The 22,094-nt window shown below is 39.2% G+C and overlaps 2 protein-coding genes across 2 annotated transcripts; one reads left to right on the top strand and one right to left on the bottom strand.

The window, feature by feature from the left end:
- Nucleotides 1–104: 104 nt before the first annotated feature.
- Nucleotides 105–8,673, top strand: kcnj11l (potassium inwardly rectifying channel subfamily J member 11, like). The gene is made up of 7 exons (XM_053642091.1): nt 105–148; nt 596–702; nt 1,271–1,452; nt 1,617–1,853; nt 3,467–3,736; nt 3,925–4,132; nt 6,905–8,673. Exons 3-7 carry the CDS (start codon nt 1,294–1,296, stop codon nt 7,342–7,344), a joined length of 1,314 nt encoding a protein of 437 aa, XP_053498066.1. The 5' UTR covers nt 105–148; nt 596–702; nt 1,271–1,293; the 3' UTR covers nt 7,345–8,673.
- Nucleotides 8,674–16,306: 7,633 nt separating this feature from the next.
- LOC128618152 (CD59 molecule (CD59 blood group)) lies at nt 16,307–19,245 on the bottom strand. The gene is made up of 4 exons (XM_053641612.1): nt 19,040–19,245; nt 18,734–18,800; nt 18,479–18,619; nt 16,307–16,618 (listed from the first exon to the last, which is right to left on the bottom strand). The coding sequence occupies exons 2-4, from the start codon at nt 18,786–18,788 to the stop codon at nt 16,422–16,424; spliced, it is 393 nt and encodes a 130-aa protein (XP_053497587.1). The 5' UTR covers nt 18,789–18,800; nt 19,040–19,245; the 3' UTR covers nt 16,307–16,421.
- Between the last annotated feature and the right edge of the window lie 2,849 nt (nt 19,246–22,094).

Genomic DNA, 22,094 nt, shown 5'->3' with positions numbered 1-22,094 from the left:
AGGATGAGCTCCTAGCCAATCATAAGCCGTGGTCGTGAACTACTTGATCAATCTTAGCGCAGGAGGCGGGTCTTATCTGGACAGCGACAAACGCGTTCAATAAACTGTCACGGTAGAAAGCATCCTCGATGTAAACCGAGCCATCAAGGTAATTTAGATAATCTTTTATTATTATTATTTTTATTTATTTATTTATTTTTAGTAAAGTTTGTTCTGGGGCATATGATTTGATTAGGGTTTATAACAGGAACGTTACATTATTATTCGCAGTGATGCTGAAGGTGACTTGTGACAAGCTGTATTTATGGCAGATGTTTTATGTAAACAAACAGCTGTATATTTTGTTTGAGTTATTGCTTTTGGGTTTTGAGGTTATCTTCTGCACTTCAGCATTGTCTACAACATCCAGTTGTTTTGTCTTTACTGATTAATGCTTATTTCTAGTGTCTATCTTATTACAATTACTTGGGCTTTTAGGTTCACTTTTTATAGACAGTTTAAGATCTGTAGTAATGTGATACTGAAGCTCATCCTGGTCTGTCTGTTGTTTTTCTGGTTTCCTGTGTTGTCTTCTTGCGCTCCCTTGATCACAAAGACAAGCTCAAGGGACGTCCAGTGAACGAATGGACATCCACACCAAACCTGGGATGCCGCTCTGTGTCAGTTCAGTCAGGATCCTCTGAACTCCTGCATTGTGGTGATGTATGTTTTATACTGGTCTACCACGCTATCTGTTATGTTCAGAACAGTAAAATTGCGTTCAGGTTGTTTTTAAAAGTTTCCACTAGTTTACCTAATGCAGGTGTAAAACCATCCTCTCTCTCCTCTATAAGGAGTATCCATCCATTTTCCATACCACTTATCCTACACAAGGTCATGGGGAGCCTGGAGTCTATTCCAGGGAACACCTGGCACAAGGTGGGGGACACCCTGGACAGGGTGCTAACCCATCGCAGGGCACGATCGCACACACATTACGGACAATTTAGAAATGCCTATAATGCCTGTCTTTGGCCTGGGGGAGGAAACGGGAGTATCCGTAGGAAACCCCACAGAGCATGCAGGGTGGAGGCAGGATTCGAACCCCCAAACCCTGGAGGTGCGAGGCAGGTGTTCTGACCACTAAGCTACATTGTGGATGACCTGTTCAGTGTCTGGGGATTCTGTTACTGAAATAGCTGTACAATTATAGTTTTAGAGTCGGTCTATCATTTCAACAGCAGTAATTTATTACATAGTGCAAGTGTTTGTTTATTATGTTGTTTATTAGATCAACGCTCTGAAAATCCAGCAATGTTGGCCCGGAAAGGCCTGGTGCCTGAAGGATATCTGTTGACACGCCTGGCTGAAGATGCCACCCAGCCTAACCGCTTCCGTAGCAAATCACAGCGAGCTCGCTTTATCACCAAGAGCGGATCATGCAACGTTGCCCACAAGAACATACGGGAACAGGTACAACAACGCAAGATTCATTTTCCTGCAAGGCATTCTCACTTTTGTTAGGAGACAATTTAATATATTCCATGTTTATCCTTTTTTTTTTGATAAAGTGAATAAGGTCTGTACCACAGGCCATGCAGGTTAGCTTAGTTTTTCCTTTGAATTCCTCCCTCCAGGGTCGGTTTCTGCAGGATGTTTTTACCACCATGGTGGACCTTAAATGGCAGCACTCGCTCCTTATCTTTACCTCAGCATTCCTCTGCTCATGGATGCTCTTTGCCATGATGTGGTGGCTCCTGGCCTTCGCTCATGGTGATCTGGTGCCACGAGATCCCAGTGAGCCTGGACCTGTTCCCTGTGTCACTGCCATCCACTCCTTCACTTCAGCGTTCCTCTTCTCCATCGAGGTGCAGGTGAGAAACAGGCCGGATGGAAAGAAAGATTTACTGTATGATAGGCGACTTACGCTGTCCTTCAGAACTATTAGCACCTTTAAAAAAATCACTGAAATTATTGATTTGCAATGACCATCTCATGAAAGAAAACTTTTGAACTGACGTGCACGAACCTAAGAATATAAAGGGGCTTAAATTGTTCTGCTTGGAGGAGTTGACCAAGATCCTTTACAAGTGTCTCCAACCATGTTAGACATTACAGTCTCAGACGGTGCTGTTTTTCTCTCCAGGGCTGGTGTAATAAAATATTAATTTTAAGAGTGGCAATCATTTTGAAACCACTGTTTTCTAGAATAAAATTGCAATTGCACTCCTGAAATAAGAACTGTTTTATTATAGCTGTAGGAATATCTGACAAGTACTGATTACTCTCTGTACGTGACAACAGTCTCTCGTATTCTTCACATGTCTGGGCTATGGGGTAGGGTGACTAGACCGAAGCCCTTTCTCGCAAAAAACATCCAAGCTCAATTAAATCACCCCAAACCGTGTTGCAAAATGTGTTATTGTCTGATGAGACCAATTCCAAAAGGTAATAGAATAATTCCATAATTCCAAAAGGTTTGTTTTGTGCTAAAAAAAAGCCCACATCACTAAAAGAACACCATACCCACGGTGAAGCATGGTGGTGGCAGCATCATGCTTTCGGGCTGCTTTTCTACAGTGCTTTTATCAAGGTGGAGGAAATCATGAACAGCTACAAATACCAGCTGATTTTCGCGCAAAACCTTCAGGTATCTGCTAGTAAGCTGAAGATGAAAAGGAATTTCACCTTTCAGCACAACAATGCCCCAAAGCATACACCCAAATCAACAAAGGAACGGTTTAACCAAAAGAAGGTCAATGTTTATGAATGCCCCAGCCCGAGCCCAGACCTGAATCCAACTAAATAGCTGTGGGGTGACCTGAAGGAGATGCCCTCACAACTTGATGGATCTAGAATGTTTTTGCACAAAATAGTGGGAAAATGCCACGCTGATAGACTCTTACCCAAAAGACTGAGAGGTGTAATAAAATCAAAAGGTGCTTCAACAAAGTATCAGTTTAGGACTATGCACACTTAATCACCTAGGTGATTGTAAGTTTTTTTCTTTTTCTTTTCGTCCCTAAAATGTTTCTGATTGTTTTTCACATTAATTGTATACTTTGCAGTTTCACATTAAAGGTGAGAAAACATCTGATATGATTTATCTTAGTGTCATTTTTTTTTTTTTTACGTCACAAAAACCTGCCATTTTAACGTGTGCGCGTGTGTGTGGACATTTTGTATCCACTGTATATATAAATTTTTGGTCATTTTTATGAGGGGTGCCAATAATTCTGGAGGGCATTGTACAACTCTGTATACAGTCTGCAGTGCCTACAAATATTTTTTTAATTGGCACTTGTTTTGGAAAATTGCTTGTAAATGGAATCTTGGATAAATGAACCTAACTGTTATATATATACACACTTTTTTTTTAAGCCTGTAGTGTGGACAGTTTACTTTTAGATGTGACTTCAATTACATTTCTTGACATAACTTGTGCTCAAATCCATTCATGTTGTAAAATGTTGTATTATGTTATAAGGTGACCATTGGTTTTGGTGGGAGGATGGTCACAGAAGAGTGTCCACTAGCCATTGTAGTTCTGATCATCCAGAACATTTTGGGCCTCATTATCAACGCCGTCATGCTGGGCTGCGTGTTCATGAAAACGGCTCAGGCCAATCGCCGAGCAGAGACGCTCATCTTCTCCCGTAACGCTGTCATCGCGCCACGCAACGGCAAGCCCACGTTCATGTTTCGTGTTGGAGACCTGAGGAAGAGTATGATCATATCAGCTACCATTCAGATGCAGGTGAGGAAGAGGTCAGGGGAAATGCTAGACTTCATTGTCCAGGGATCTCTTAATTAGTATAAACCAGAAACCGGAGAAATGATAAATAACCAAATTAGGAATTCTCGACTTGAAGAACCGTTTTAGCCATCACTGTTTTTATTCTGTGTCGTGAATGATGATTGGTTGTCCTGTGCCACGTCTCTCAGGTGATCCGCAGGACGGTGACGGCAGAAGGGGAGGTGATTCCAGTCTGCCAACTTGACATCCAGGTGGAAAACCCACTCAGGAGCAATGGCATCTTCCTCGTCTCACCCCTCATCATCAGTCACACCATTGATAGAGCAAGCCCCCTGTATGAGCTTTCAGCCCAGTCGCTGGCCACTGAGGATCTGGAGATTATAATCATACTAGAAGGTAGGAAGATGTTTCACTGCAGCTACAATGAGCTTTAGGTTGATTTTTATTTATTTTTTTACTATATTATTTGGTTCAGGTGCTCTGTTCAGGTGGTTTATAGTAAAAACCTGCCTAAGAGTGAATAGTGAGCGTGAGTGGTTGTTAATATAAGATTGTGTTCAAGATAACAAAATCAAATAATGGAGATTCCATTATTTAACACGTTCGCCTCACACCTCCAGGGTCGGGGTTCGATTCCCACCGTGGCCCTGTGTGTGCGGAGTTCGCATGTTCTCCCCGTGCTGCGGGGGTTTCCTCTGGGTACTCCGGTTTCCTCCCCCAGTCCAGAGACATGCATGGTAGGCTGATTGGCATGTCCACATCAGCCTAGTGTATGAATGGGTGTGTGAATGTGTGTGTTTGTGTGCCCTGCGATGGATTGGCACCCTGTCCAGGGTGTACCCCGCCTTGTGCCCGATGCTCCCTGGGATAGGCTCCAGGTTCCCCCATGACCCTGAAGAGCATAAGCGGTATAGAAGATGGATGGATGGATTATAAATGTACTAACAGCCCCAGTTTAATAATAGAAGCATAACATTTCTATTTTAGGGTACGTCTAAAAAAAACTAGGGAACTGAGTAAATAAATTTGTATTCATGTGCATTCGAATGTTAAGTAAGGAATAAAACATTACAGGGCGTGTTGTTATTGGAAAATAATCATTGAAGGGATCATTGTAATGCGCTCCGAAGCTAAAGCTGCCTATAATATTCCTACAACAGCATCTTATTCCTTATGTACCACAGCAATTTGCCAACAATTGCTCTTTTTAATTTTTTATTTTTTAATTCTTACGTTTAAGGACATAGAGCATCCATGAAACGAGGTCCTGTTATCATCAACAACAGGCATTCCCTCACTCTCTCTTTCTCTTTCACTTTCTCACAAAAATGCTCCTTGTTACTGTGAAACTACAAAATGCAACATCCTCCATCCTTAGAGTTTACTGTGGCGGAAAACTTAAAGGAACTACTTTACCTCTGTGTGTTACAGCGCCGTCAAGCGAGACTCTTTCCGTAAATGTTAAATAAACCTATCCTTACAGAATAATAGCTTCATCATATAAAAAAAAAAACTTTTGATGATTTTATTTGATAAATAACAACACATTTTTATTATTAGAGTGTGTGCGGAGTGTCTTACTATGGAAGTCACTGTTACTATAGAAACAATACCTTATTAGAACAAGCACATTAATATAAACCTATCATTTGCTCTTATAGAAAGCCAAGCAAAACCTTCTCACCAGTTAAAAAGCACAGTTGTATTGAGACAGAACAATCAGTAGTAAAAGTGCTACACGTCTTCATATTGCCAAACGACAGACGGTAGCAACATCATAAGTATATTATAAACTATCATAAGCGTTTATCTATTTATGCTACAATGTACATCTCTTACGCAAACCAGGATCCACTTAAAAATCAGTTAGTTGAAGGTAATTATTTTGAAACCTAACAAATGCTGCCTCTCCCTTGACTAACTCTTCAGTAGAGACACCTCGTTTTCCTCATGGATTGGATGCTGGTGGTCCATTTGGGTTTTTTCTCTTGTTTACAAAGCCTCCGGAGCCACAGAGACCGGAGTTTCTCTTCTGAGTTGAGATTTTATTGAGCACTGCTGTAATGTGAGGAGAAATATTTTTATTTCAGCTTTAAAAAAATAAATAAATAAAACGTTCATCCCACCATCTCAGTGATCACAATTGGCTTCCTATTCGCTACATATGGAGGCATATATGGGGCAGTGGTGGCTTTGTGGTTAAGGCTCTGGGTTACTGATTGGAAGGTCGGGGGTTCAAGCTCCAGCACTACCAAGCTGCCACTGTTGGGCCTTTGAGCAAGTCCCTTAATCCTCTCTGCTCCAGGGGGCGCTGTATCATGGCTGACCCTGCACTCTAACCCCAACTTCCTAACAAGCTGGGATATGCAAAGAAAAGAATTTCACTGTGCTGTAATGTATACGTGACTAATAAAAACTCATTATCATTACATATGCTCACTAGATGGAGTATCAGTATCCGTACAGGATTTCTCTGAGTTTCTTTTTTTGTGACTTTTGCAGCCAAAAATGCTTGATTTTGTTGCAGATTTTTAAAAAAATTTGTGATGCAATTTGTGGCGTTTTTTTGTGCTTTATTTTCTGGAAAACTGCTTGAATTGGCGGAATGCCAGTTGCGCAAAATTGTTTTGCACGGTCATCAAGGTCGCGGTGATGTTGGTCGGTAAATGAGACCTTTTAGCTGTACTCATGTTCGACGAACGTGAATCGGAGAGGGATTTGGCGGAATGCGTGTTGTGAAGACGCCACATGATGAGTCTCGACCCAAATCTGTGGAACATCTGCGGTAATGAAGAAAAATTGAAAGCTCCTCCGAATATTGCGGCGTTTGCTTGATTCTGCGTTCATTTCTGTGATCGCAGACTCCTGGAGGGACTGGTCTAACATAATGGCATTCTAGAGATTATGGCGTGTACTCTAGGACCAGAGTGCTATTTGAGATCTAAAATGATTACCCGACTAAAAGAAGAATCTCTTGTAGAGTAAATGTGTATCACTGTCGTTATTGTTCACAGTATGTTCACAGTAACATATGTTCTGGATAAATCAAAGTCTGTGATTGTGAAAGGGAAAAACTGTCTAAATCTTAAGAAGCACAAATGTACCTGAATCTCTCTGTAACATCAACAAAACATGACTTCCTGTACTGTACGTGTGTTTCCTTGCCAGGCGTTGTGGAGACCACCGGCATCACCATGCAGGCCCGCACATCCTACACACCGGAGGAGATTCTCTGGGGACGCCGCTTCGTCTCCATCATGACCGAAGAGGACGGCCGCTACTCTGTGGACTACTCCAAATTCGGTAACACGGTGCCCGTACGGATGCCCGCCCTCAGCGCCAAGGAGCTGGACCAGACGAGAGGGGTGCAGGACAACGGCCCTCACGAGGGTAAACCTCAGGGCTGGGGACTGGTGCGGGCAGGACGAGGCGGCTACAGGAGGAGCGCGGGCCGGGTCTGCGAGGATAACCCGTCCCGGCCGTGGTACGCTCCAGCAGAGAAAGACGAGCAGGAGAAAAGTAAAGTGAAGAACGGGCAGAAGAAGACGGTGAAATTAGAGGAAATAGGGAGAGAGCTGGAGGAGACCATGGAGGATATAAGTGATTAAATTTATAATATACTCTATATGACAATGGATGTGCAGATTATATACTGTGGTATAGCTACTCTATCAGAAAGCTTGTAATGAAGTTATTTTTTATTGATTTGGGAAGAATGGACAGAATAGGTGGTTGCTTTTTTTTTTATGAACTGTAATGTTCCTTTTCTGTTTACACCACTGGATATTCATATTTTATACAAGCAGGTGCAATTGGTGTGACTTTAATTCCACTCACCCCCATTTATTTATTTTTTTTTAAAAACTCCATTGTCTTTGTGTTGTGGTCGTGTAGATGTATCTGCCATCTGTGTTCCATTGCTCCAGTTTTTATGAATCGATATTATTATAGCTGTTTTTGATTATCAGTTTATTTTCATGTAGTCTGTATGTTTTGGCAGTGTTATTGTTGTGAATATGTGCAGTTACCTAAGCCAGTCCCTCAACATTCAAGTTTGTGCACACTTGTTTTTTTGTATTACTACTGAGTACTGTTTGGATATCTATCCAATCTTTATTTATGTCTTTATGGTACAAATAAAAATTTATTTTATGTTATTTTTTGTGTTATCTATCTGTGGATCTAACTGAATTTTTCATGTTTTTTTTTTTGCACATTTATTCCAGTCACAAAATGCTAAATGATGCTTTAGGGATGTGCCCTTTTATTTATTTATTTTTAATTCACTAAGTTTACTTTTTTAAGGTTAATTCATTACAGTTTCTTTTCTGATCTATTCTGAGGGGTCGATCACAATAAAAGTCTACAGCGAAGAACCTAACATTTCTGAGTTCACTTTTAATCCGAACATAAACTCTGTTTGGAACGGTTTGGATGGCTTATACAAGCAATCAGCTTACATCAGCTTACAGTGCAACAGCTGTGCAGAGTAAATTTTAAAAGATTACTGGGATTTCACAGCCTTGTTTTCTACATATTTCTTTCTGAAATGAGCTCACGCATAGTGTTAATGGTGCGCCTTAAAGCCTTTTAAAAAAAGCCTTGTGAGAGCTAAAGCCTCGTAAAGGCCAGATAAGTACACCTCATTTTGTGTTTAATATCTGATCTCTATTACATTCCTGTAATTTAATGGGTGCACATTATTTATTAGATTAAATGACTTTAATGAATGCAAGATTAAATAAGAGTCAGATACCACATGCTTCCACGTATTTGGCGCAAACCTTTTCAAATAGAAATGATGAAATAAGCATTGTGGAGCAGCCAGTATGGAAGGAAGACCTCATTTAACTTCAGCTGTAGATGAATTCAGAGAGGCTAGAATTATTATTCAGACCGAGTAAGAATAAATTGGAACTATTTACACTACATATGTACTGTATGTTAACTTTATTGCAATAAGACTGGTGCCCTTTTTAGGTTTTGTTTGTATTTTGTAACTTTTAGATTACATTTGTTGAGAGTTTTATTGTTCTTCATGTATCATCCCACTTCCTCACAGAAACGATTATAAGGCTGTGTATCAGAATAGTTTTAATATGTCCCCATCTTTCAAAACAAAAAAAAACAAAAACTCTTTTGCTATCGTAAGGACCACTGTAATTTCTCCTACGGTATTATTATTATTATTATTATTATTATTATTATTATTTACTCTTTTATGCTTATTATACTGTTATACATACTTAATTTAACTTTGGGAGGTGGAGTAATGTAATTATCCCCAGGGGTTTATCCATCAAGTATTAATTTCATGCATGAGAATATACTATTGCCATATTTTCCTTCTATAAAATTACCACTAGAAATAACCCCAAGTTATACAGTTGCAAACAGAATTATTCAACCATAATCAGAATTCAGAATAATTTTGATTGCAACTGTAAATATTACATCTGAATTGACATGTTGGTAAAGATTCTGTCCTGTACTGTACTTTTTCTCTTAATTATGGAGACACTCCAGGAAGAGCTCTTCACTATTGCCCTCCATCAAAACCAAGCCAAAACCAGGTACTGGCCCAGTTTAAAACGCTGAACAACAAAATATAGACGACTCAAGTGAATGCCGTGAAAAAAGTTAGGACGCATGGTGGCTTAGTGGTTAGCATGCTCGCCTCACACGTCCAGGGTCGGGGGTTCGATTCCCACCGTGGCCTTGTGTGTGTGGAGTTTGCATGTTCTCCGGGGGCTGCGGGGGTTTCCTCCGGGTACTCTGGTTTCCTCCCCCAGTCCAAACACATGCATGGTTGGCATGATTGGCATGTCTGGAGTGTATGAATGGGTGTGAGAATGTGGATGTGATTGTGCCCTGCGATGGATTGGCACCCTGTCCAGGGTGTACCCCGCCTTGTGCCTGATGCTCCCTGGGATAGGCAGTATAGAAGAAGGATGGATGGAGGGTTTTTACTTATTAGTTACTAGTTATTACTTTAAATGTACTCAATTATTTATGCAAAACTTTTTATTTTTATATTTTAAATATCCTAAAATATTTAAAATAAAATATCCTATTTTATTATTTTTTTCTATTTATTACTGTTAAAAGATCATTTTTGTTTTTAAAGCAACAATGCCATTTTTCTGATAACATGATTCCATCTCTGTAAGTTCACAATATTTACCATTAGCTAGAATTCGACATGTTAGCTACTGGAACCCATGCAAGTCTAGCTGGGCATGAGCAAAAATAAATAAACAATTTAAAAAAAAAAAAAAACAACAACAACAACAACAAAAAAACAGGTTAACTTGGTGAATATGACCAGTTAATGTTAGCAAATAAGCAAAACTTGCTTCAACATTTTAACTTTGTCAAATTAGATGGAGTTCCCACTTTCCAGGGAGGCAACACAGACACCTTGTTTAATAGGAGTCTTTTGCTTACTCTGGCATACTGAAACATTTCACTGAAGTAGGACCAGAGGCCCTGCAGTCAGGTATCTTATCCATCTTCAGACACACGCAGATAGCTATAATCCGTTGTGTAGCATGAAAAGGCTACAGCAGATGGTGCATTAACACGATTCTTGATAGTATTTTCTGTTTCTGAACTTGATTGGGTGGTTTAACCTACAATGACGATGATAAACTGAGCCCATTTTACAGCATAGTGTTCGGTCATTGGCCGGATGAGAAAAGAAAAGACCTTTGAGTTTTGTAACACGTACTTCGACGGCCTAATACAAACATAAGGAGTAAAAAGCAGAATTGTTTTTTCTTGGAAATGTATTTAAGTATGAGTATTCAATTACAATAATACTCAAGCAAAGTATAAATACACCAAAAATAATACTTAAGTATCGTAACTAAGTACAATTACTCAAGTATTTTCCACCCCTGAGCGCTAGCAACGTGACATTATTTGGCAAGTGTAATATGACAGTCATATAGGCTGGCCTAGAAATGATGCATTACCCTGTGTATTTCCTATCTCTCTCAAACTTGGAAATGTGGGATTCTCTTCTCGGAAATATCAAGAGGGTTTAACGGTGCTGGAATTAATGGAATGCTCCTGTGGTGATTATGGTGACCCTACAGCTGGTGATGGTTTAATGAAATGACAGTTATGCTCTCTTATATAATGACTCCAGGACAAGCAACATAAAATACATGGTCACTACCAGGAACATACTGCACTACAGCCCGAGCATACAGATCTATTTAAAAAGCCACAGGGTCACACGTATAATAACAGTGCCATTCATACATCTATCCATCAAGTAAATGAGGCAGAAAATATCTGCCAGGCTCGAGTAGCTTTTACTGAACAGTTCATTTGTGTTTTCAAAAGAGATTTATGAGTCAAGACACAGGCTGAACTCACTGTACCAACTGCATATAAATGTTTTACTTGCAAAATATACCGCAAAAAAATGATATCTGTTATGTGAAATGCTCATATTGGCTTTTTAAATAAAGAGTTCGGGTTCATTAGTGCGTATTTGAAGGTGATTTAACAGTCACCTCACAGGCTACAATCTCAAATAAATCTAAATGAGGCTACAAATAATTATCTAAGGATGTAAATTATTTATAAAATGTATTCGGAAAATAAAATGCACTTCTGTTTATTTTATCCTCTTTCAAACACGATTTAACAGATTCAGTACAGATGTTAAACTTTTCTTTTCTAAATAACGAGAGCTACAGTTCCATTACTGAAAGACTGAGGTGGAGGATGCTATTTATCAGGATATACCGGTGTTGCAGTGGCAGCACATGCAGACTCACGTGAATCATTAACAAACTGGGAGTAAGGACCATAACTCAGTGTTAAACTGTGGAAAATATGTAGGCCTCTGACACTGAAAATAATCTAACATCTCTGTTCTCTCTGTTCTCCATTACTCTCCGGTCTTGCTTTCTCTCTTCCTCATTTATATGTATATTTTTAGAGTTAGACATGTAACAGGGTTCAAATCTGAGAATTGAGGTTGGCATTGTTTTTGTGTCACCACCTTGGTACTTTGCAGAATTCATCATTCTATCAATCTTTTTTAGCCTTCGCAGAAAGTAGAGACGCTGTTCCATTAAAAGTCTTACATTGAACAACCAAAGTAATTCAAATACAATACCAAGTAATAAATGTTGACATGTTCAAAAGGCCATTGTAATGATTTTTTATTATATAATTTCCCTGGATGGTATATTACAGTAAAAAAAAACAACAACAACAACAAAAAAAAAAAACATGAGTAAATCAGACATTTGGATTAGGTTTGTACTGGGATTAGAGATTTTGGGACGAGCAGCAGAGGTAGAACTGATGTGGAACACCTCAACCTCATTATCAGTCCCATTTATGTATTATTTTCCCCTTCCTTTCATGAACAATGAGCCAAGCTGGTCTGATGGCCTCTGTGTGTGTGTGTGTGTGTGTGTGTGTGTGTGTGTGTGTGTGTGTGTGTGTCTGCACAGATGTTGCTGAACAGCAAATGAGCAGATTGAGCTGGAAAGCCAAGAGTTTGTTTTGTTTGTCTTTCATATTTGAGTTAAAAAAAGTATGAAGTACCATGAATATCCATCCATCAATTTTCTATACCGCTTATCCTACAGGCTCGCAGGGAACCTGGAGCCTATCCCAGCGAGCATCGGGCACACGGTTGGGTACACCCTGGACAGGGTGCCAGTCCATCACAGGGCACAATCACATACACATTCACACACACATTCATACGCTACAGACATTTTGGACATGCCAATCAGCCTACCATGCATGTGTTTGGACTGGGAGAGGAAACCGGAGTATCCGGAGGAAACCCCCACAGCACGGGGAGAACATACAAACTCCACACACACAGGGAAGTGGCAGGAATCAAACCCCCAACCCTGGCGGTGCTAACCACTAAGCCACCGTGCGACCAGTACCATGAATATGACCCAAAAAATAAACATTTCCTGGATCTGATGTTCGGAGAACGTAGCACTCTGGACTTTGTTACACTGGTGCTGCTTGAAGACCAAAGGAAATATCATCCATGTCTTCCAATCACTCTTAAACCAGCAGCAGCTGCAATGTCAGGACACTGGAAGTGATCCTGGGAGCAGACTATGGATGTACAGATTGACAGTTTGCCTTTGTTCTGAGGCTCCTTGACTACTCCTCTCTCTCTCTCATGCTTCATTTCACTTGTAGTCACAACTTGTAATTCCCAACCTCTATCCAGAAAAAGCCAAAGACCCCCCCCCCCCCCCCAGCTTGGAGTAGTCTTCTCAACTACAAGTTCCTTCCCAGTTTATGAAGTGACAACAAATCAACATGACTTCCCACAGCATCAGAAGTAAACAAAGTACCACTTCTTACTTTTAAATAAGTTAGTCAAGTCAAGTCATGTGGCTTTTATTGTCATTTCACTCAGTGTGGTGGTGCTGGGGATGGTGTTCCCGATCAGGACTAACTGAAGTCTCCCAGTCAGGAAGCACAGGATCCAGTTGCAGATGGAGGTGTTCAAGCCCAGCAGGTTCAGCTTTCCAATCAAGTGCTGAGGAATGACTGTGCTGAATGCTGAACTGAAGTCTATGAACAGCATTCAAATGTAGGTGTTCTTTTTGTCCAGGTGGGTGAGGGCCAGATGTAGGATGGTTGCAATGGCATCATCTGTTGAGCGGTTGGGACGATACACAAATTGCAGGGGGTCCAGTGAGGGGGGGCAGCAGGGTCTTGATGTGCCTCATGACGAACCTCTCGAAGCACTTCATGATGGTGGGTGTGAGTGCGACGAAACGGTAGTCATTGAGGCAGGACACTGAAGACTTCTTTGGCACGGGGACAGTGGTGGTGGCCACGGGAAGATGTTGAAGATGTCAGCGAGAACATACTTCAAGGCCACCACCATTGTCCCCATGCCGAAGAAGTCTTCAGTGTCCTGCCTCAATGACAACCGTCTTGTTGCACTCACACCTGTTAAGACATATTGACTTGCTAAATCTAAAACATTGAGTATACAGTTCACTGTTTTGAGGAGGAAAACATACATCGCTCATCACAGTTAGCCGGCTAGCTTGTTGCTAACAAAAGAGGCATTTGATTTGTACTTTGTATGTCAAATTTGCTGAGGTCGAAAATGACGCCATTCCAACCTGCGAATTACCACTTATGAGGTAAGTCAAATGCAGCAGTAGTGGTTGAGTCCCAACCCCTAGCAACCAGAGAAGGTGATTGAACAGGTGGTTTTTGGAGCAGTTTATCACCTGCTAGGTCCACTGCTACAAGCCTGAATATCCAGTTGGCATCACATGGCCCAGGGAACAAGCCCCCCCGCCTGGTAGCATCAATCTCCCAGAACACCACACTGAGCATTTGTGTTTGTTCATGACCTTAGTATTCCAGATTCCAGACTGAGTGACAATCTCAGCTTTGTGCTCACTTGTCTGTGTATTTTGCTTTGTGATTTGTAAATCATTTAGACTTCTTGGTGTATGATCCTTAGCTTGCATTTTGGAGGATTACGATTAGTCTGTCCCCCTTGGATTTAGTTGCTAGATATTGTGTATATTCCTACTGTGTAAATACTGTCCTTTTTTTTTTGTAAATATAATTCTGTTTGTGTTACTGTACTAATGGAGCTCTGTTTTCAATCACATACTCCCTTTAAATAATCCAGGCTTACAGCCTTACTTTGTGAAATCTCTGACAGTCTGTGCCGATTCCAAGCCTTAGTTATCTGTGCGTCTTGATTCGTGTTTTGACCCTAGCTTCACATTTATTGATTTAGTCTTGTCTAGATTTAGCCGGTTTGCTGATCACCTGACCATTTGCCTTTCCCATTTGTGAGTATTGCTTAGGCCTTTACTTTGTCTGCACTTGCATCCATCTATCCACTTCATTACAGGAGACTTCACCAAAACATTAATGCAGCAGACTTCAACTAATTCTGCCAAGCCCACTCTGCCGAAGGCCATGCAGCCAGTGAACAGCAACAGCAAATCTCCACAATTCCTGCAGCACTAGGAAGCCTCAACAACCAGCTACAACGAATGATGAATACCAGTATGGTCACACTAGAGGCCAAGTCACAGAACAAGCTTCTCATTGGCCAAATTGATAAGCATGACAAGTATGAGATCCACTGAAGTGCCAAGCTTTCTAACTATCATGCTCAGTGTACTTCTCTTCTAAAGAGATCAAGTCTGACAAAGTAGCGGAGCGCATCTCATGGAAGGCACTTGAATGGGCCACTGTTGTCTGGATCAACGAGGATGACATTGCACAGTCATATGACTGGTTTGTCAAGGTGGTTTTACAATGTGTTCCATCACCCTCCTGATGGCAAAGCTGCAGGTGAATGCGTCTATCCCTAAAACAAGGTTCAAGATCAGCAGCTGAGAACATTTTTTGAGTTTCACACACTGGCTACTGGAAGCAGATGGAACGAGCCTGCACTCGCTAAAAGGGGATTTGATTATGAGTGGGACTGCCACAGCGGTGACTCATCACTAGCCATTCCCCTATAGGCAAACTCCTTGGTGAAAATCGAAGTCTTTATTTGCCAGAATCAACAGTGAGATTAATCAAGCCAATAATCCCATGCATATTAATCATCAAAGAATGTCAGCATCATCTGGAGCAAGACCTCTGCTTCTACTTAATCAAAATCAGAATCAGAAACAATATTGTTGGTCACGTTAGACTTCACTTCCAAGGAGTTGGACTTATTGGTAATTGCTAAAATTGAAATTGAAACTGTAGATTTTGAAAAACGTACGTTTTGACAGTGGATCGCGAAATCTGGATCAGGTTAAATGTGGTGTTGGCATCCAGGGTGCTGCTCTAAACTGGTTTACCTCGTACTTGAAAGAGAGGACATTTTCTGTGCAGATTTGTGGTTCTCTTCTTCCTCTGCAGCAAACACCGGTGGTGTACCTCAGGGCACCATTCTGGGCCCTATCCTGTTTTCTTTGTACATGCTTCCCTTGAGTCTATCTTTCATAAAAATACATAATCTATCATTTTTTTATGCTGATGACACACAACTGTATCTCACATTGAAACCTGGTGAAAATGATTCTCTGCAAATATGCTTTGTCTTATGCATATTAAATGCTGCATGTCTAAAATCTTCTGTAAAAGCTTCTTTGTGACTATGTCTATTGTAAAAATACACTATACAAATAAAACTGAATTGAATATAATAAAGCTTGGATCAAGTTCTGTCAGACCTATTATATGCATTTTTTCAAAAAGTGGTGGGGACATAGTGAAAGTTATGCCTAGGACACCGACAACCAACTGTTAGCCACTAGCCAGCACTAGCTAAGTAAGATTAGAAGATAAATAGACACAGGTCTGTCAAAATTACACACACCAAGAGCGAACAGAAGTCACCTGCCCAATTAACCAGGTTGAAATGCAAAAATACTCATAACTCATCAGACAAATATGTTTAGACAAGATATTCAGGCCTCAATTTCAGGAAGAGCTTTTCATTTTTATTTCCATCACAAGCAAATTCAATTAAAAACATGACAGAACCAGTCGTTAGCATTCTGAAGACGGGTGTATCTGTATTAAAACACATAAAAGATGGTTGTTAATTTAAAGAACAAGTTACAATTACGATACACATTCTATTACCATTATTGTATGTAAGAAGAGTAGAACTTTCTGTGATACAGTGAGAAGGTTAGCAGCAGCAGCAGCTCCACCACACGCTGAGCAGAGAGATGAACAGGCTGAGGATGGCCGTGTCCCTGTGCCCGCTGTTACATAAGTTAGAGTTACAGCAGCGGTACGTAAATCCAGACACCGCTGGAAACATCTGACTCAGCCGGGAGTTGTCACAGTCCGTGTACCTGATGCACTGCCGGATTGTTTTCCCTCCTGTCACAAAAACAGTTGTTGGAGTTGGAGGTAGAGTGATTAGCTAATGTTTCTGAACCAGCTACTTGGTTAAATATAACCTAACATCAGAACTCTCTTGCAGGTCAGAAACATTACGAGATTAACATTTTAATGCGAGTTAGGTTTCACAGATGTTCCTTTGTCACATGGATTTTTGATTTCCATGAGCCGTAATCAAGATTAACCCCCCCCCCCCAAAAAAAAAACCCCAAAAAGGCTTGAAATATTTCACTTTATGTGTAATGAATCTAGAATATATGAAATTTCTACTTTTTGAATTAAATTACAGAAGAAAAAAGAATTCACTTCACACTGGACTGGTCAGTCAGTTCAATGTATATTCCTTACTGGAATAAAGTTGGTTGGACGTTCCATATTCGGGGAAATGCGGAAATTAAGGGACCGTCTCTAAAGTTACATACGACATTGTTACGCACGATTCTAACTTCAATAGCATTTGAAGGCAATGATGTACAGTCACACAACCAACTGGAAAGTGTTCATCTAGGTGTCAGCTATGATGCACACCTTTTAGATTTTTGATATTTATCAAACTATTAAATCATATAGAAATATTGTCATGTATTTTATTACTGCATGGGCCCATACACAAAATATACCATCATTTAAAGCTCAATAGCATTTGAAGGGAAACGTACAGTCATGAAGCCAACTGTAAAGTGTTCATCTAGGTGTCAGGTATAATGCACTCACTCACTTCTGTTGCCAGCGGTTTAGACATTAATGGCTGTGTGTTGAGTTATTTTGAGGGGACAGCAAATTTACACTGTTACACAAGCTGTACACTCACTACTTTACATTGTAGCAAAGTGTCATTTCTTCAGTGTTGTCACATGAAAAGATATCATCAAATATTTACAAAAATGTGAGGGGTGTACTCACTTTTGTGAGATACTGTATATATATATATATATATATATATATATATATATATATATATATATATATATATATATATATATATATATATGCTATTCATACACACACACATACACACACTATAATATATAATATATAATAATAATAATAATAATAATATATAATATATATATATAATTTCATTAATAGAACATCTATTTTTTGAAGAAAACCATTCAATCCAGTACGGGTCATTTTGACCCCCTTTATGCATTCGTGAAGGTTTTTTTTTTGTTCATGCATTGTAGAGTTAAATATCAAAAATCTAAAAGGTGTTCGTCATACCTGACACCTAGCGAATACTTTCCAGTTGGTTGTGTGACTGTACGTCATTCCCTTCAAATGCTATTGAGCTTTAAATAATGGTATATTTTGTGTATGGGCCCATTCTGTAGTGAAATTCATGTCTAATTTAAATGTGCTTTAATAGTTTATTTTAATAAATATCAAAAATCTGAAAGGTGTGCATCATACCTGACACCTAGATGAACCCTTTCCAGTTGGTTATGTGACTGTACATCATTCCCTTCAAATGCTATTGAAGTTAGAATGGTGTATAACAATGTCGTATGTAACTTTAGAGACGGTCCCTTAATTTCCGCGAATATCGAACATCAATCCAACTTTATTCCAGTCTATTCCTTTAGTTTTTAGTCAAGCACTTTACACATATGTATATTACTAACGTAGTAAGACGTTCAAACATTACAGGTATCCTCAAACTCTGGAAGAATAATTTAAAAAAAAACAAACAAAAAAAAACCCAAATGCATTGCAGTCAAGCCTTGGGATGAGTTAGTCCAAAAAGTTTAGGAACCCCTGCTAAGGTCAAGGTCTTTTGTATTGTGTCGCAGCACTTTAGTAAGTTAGTGTGTGTGTGCTGTAAGTTCTGACCCACACCTTTCTCATGCAGAGACAAACACGAGTCTTCATAAGTGCAGTCCTGGACATTTGTACACCAGCCACCGTAGTAATCCGAGCATTTATAACAGCGCAGAGACGCGCTATAAGAGGAATAATGCATTCCGTAATGCTTATTGCCTGTTTCCAAGAGAAAACACACACACACACACACACACACACACACACACAGATCCAGAGTCATACACAACACAGCAGGAAACCAGTGACTAACCAAAGTGTCAGTAAACTTACAGACGCTGATGGTCAGTGAAGAGATTAACACGAAAAGTCCAAAGGAGTATTTCATCTCGCTTTAATGCTGAGCAGAAACAGAGAAAAAACCCAAACGTGAATGCAACATAACTGTATCAACATAACTGTATCAATGTAACATAACTGTATCAACATAAATGTATCAATGCAACATAACTGTATCGACATAAATGTATCAATGCAACATAACTGTATCAACATAAATGTATCATTAGACAGATCAACACTTAAAAAAAAAAAAAAAAGCAATAAAATTGTTGTGTTAGATATTAATAGAGTACATACCAGTGTTTACAGTGTCTGCTGATGTTTTGAGGCGAGAGGAGTGAAAAGTCCACTGCACACACAGCCCATTCAGGACAAAGATTTCTCATGCCATCTCTCCTCTGCTCTCGCCCAGTTTCACCCCTGCTGCCCCGCATGAATGATGTCATTGATTGCTGTTATAGACACACTGGGTTGACCCAGGCCACACCACTCATGGCAAATAATATCTTACTGATGGCTAAACGTTGGCCCAATAATAATAATAATAATAGTGATAATAATAATAATAATAATAATAATAATAATAATAATAATAATAATTTGTTTTTAGTTACAGTACTGTGCAAAAATCTTAGGCACCCTATTAAACAATAATAATAATAAATTAAATAAAATATTTACTTAAGGACTCATTATTACACCCTATTAAAAAAATAATAACAAATTAAATAAAAATATTTACTTAATGACTCATTATTGAGTCAGTACCGCCCCCCCCCCCCAAAATAAAATAAAATAAAAATAAATAACGTACATTTCCAAACATTACTTTTGCACTTCCAGAATTGAATGTTACAGAAAAATATTTGTGTGTCAGTAAAGAATTCAGCATATTATGTAACGGATCTCTTTTCAGACAGCTGCTGGGCTTCACACGCAGAGACAAAGAAGCGAGTGACAGTCAAAGTCTAAAGAAGAAAAAACTTACCAGCTAATTTCCTGCACAAATGATAAATGAGCCTGACACTGCTAATGATTTCTTTTTTTCTTTCTTTTTTTTTTTTTTAAAGCAAAGGGTGGTCACTTTAAATACGGAATAGTTCAGTTTATTACTGTCTGCTGCTCTTTGTAGTATTTTATTTTATTTTATTTTAAATTTTTATTGAATTATTTTTGAAGGCATCTTTGTTTACAGCGTTTCCGTGCATGTGCCTACGACTTTTGCACAGTAGATAGATGGATAGATGGATAGTATATCCATCTATCCATCAACTCATTTATTGTAAGACAATTATTTGTACTCATTTAAGAGAACCAACAACAACATAAAAGAAAGAGTAACTGGCTAGAGACTACAGTACATTATACAGCAAAATCCCAAGGATTGCATCAACACACTATTAAAGTAAGATCTACACTGTTGATTGTGTGTTAATTAACACGCTCACGTTGTGCTGAACTTGTGACTATACAACAGGACAGCGCTTCACGTCATGTCTTTTTTACCAGGGGCCAAAACATTTTATATCCGCCTGCATGTGTTCAGTGAATTCACTTGTGATGTCACACTCCACAGTAATGGTGGTTAATGGCTTATAGTGGAAATAGACACTCCAAGAATTTGCAGTTTTTTCATAAGTATGTCTTTGTTTTAATTTTTTTTTTTTACCTAGCCTACTATGTTTAAATGTTATTTGATTGTGGCAGTCGTATACAGTGTTCTACTATCAAAAAAAGCTTGAGCTGTGCTGTCCGTTTTATCGCTGTACCAATGTTATTGTTTGAATTCTTTGCCCAGTATGGGGGCTCAAACCCCTCCCTTTTCCCATCACCCTGCTCGTCAACAGCTAAACCCAGAGTCACGGTACTCTACACACAGAAACCCAACAGCGTCCGGACTAATCTTATAACAGACTTGCGGCGATAATAAAAAGAATTCATTTGTTTATACTGATTGAAAAGTCAATTTCTGCAGAATCACACTGTGGACTACTTTCACTTCGCCCTCACGTCCACATTACTATTTTTATTATTATTATTATTTTTTAAACGAGCAAGGTTAGACGAGTGCTGTTTAAGTACAGTCATGTATCCAAATTTCAACACCCATTTGTGGTTTAAAATCTGGCCTGCGCTCAATATCACGGCACGCTAAACGCATTAAAAGTGAGAAAACTCGAGTTGTTGCGGGGGGGGGGGGGGGGGTGTCAATATTCCTTCAAGTCCTGCTAGATGACGAGCTCTATAAATTCAAGTCTGGTTTACTTTCCAGTGAAACAAGACACAAGCAGATTGTCTCATTCCTTACAGGTCTCAGTGTGGGCACTACACAATGGTATCAGGCAGATTTAAACGGCACTACAGTCAGGAATTTATAGCTTCTTGGAGCTGACATTTGAGTACTGAAAAATAACTGGCATCTTTCAAAACAACATGTTATATAAGTAAACGAGAGCAGCTAGTATGGGGATAAAAAAAAGCATTCAGTTATCTTGTGCTGCAGCTGGGAAGATAATAAGGGCACTGTGTCAGACTTTCCATAGACTTTCTGCCACAGACATTCAAATGTTTTTTCCCCCCCTCAACTGGACTGTTTGGGTGCCTTATAACTATTGTATGACTATACACGGCTCTCATTCTGACTGTTAAACTGAGGGGTTTTATTTTTTTCCATTGAGCTTCCCCATCTTCGATAAAGTCCACAGTGTTAATTACTGTGCTTGCAACGTGAACACGGTATCAAAACTGAAACGTTTCTTTCTGCCATTAATACTCCTCAGAACTCATACAGGGGTTCAGAAATTTCACCTTAAAACCATTTCCATGGACCCCAAAGATTTTTTTTTTTGTTTGTTTTTTTGCGGTGATCATAATCTTACTATTCATACATCAGTCCCTCCAGGTGAAATCCTGTACAGACTGATGCATCACAGTTACTAATTAAACATGTACAATAATATTCTGATTATTTCATGCAGACATTAGGTAGGTCCAAGTTGACATATCGTATACATATTTTGAGTATTTTGTATTATTTGAGTATTTTGTGTATACTTATTTTGAGTTATTAAGATCAACCCTTTCCTGCATAAATTACTTCAATATTGTCTTTTTTTTTTTTTTTTGCTTAAAATTGCATGAGATATGATTTTTGATTCTGTGTAAATAATCCTTCCACTACTAAAAGTAAATGGATTGCCCGTGAGTAAAGAAAGGCTAAAACAGTACGCCTGACATAAAAAAAACCCAAAAACATTTAATCTTCCAATATTTAGGTCTAAAATATGTAACGTTGAAAACTAAAATTTGCAGGAAAATTGTGTTATTTATTTATTTATTTGACATTTTATGT

Source organism: Ictalurus furcatus, chromosome 14 (assembly GCF_023375685.1).
Source record: "Ictalurus furcatus strain D&B chromosome 14, Billie_1.0, whole genome shotgun sequence".
In the NCBI taxonomy this organism is placed as follows: Eukaryota; Metazoa; Chordata; class Actinopteri; order Siluriformes; family Ictaluridae; genus Ictalurus; species Ictalurus furcatus.
Note: the sequence above shows the minus strand (reverse complement) of the source record. Positions and strands in the feature narration are given on the sequence as shown.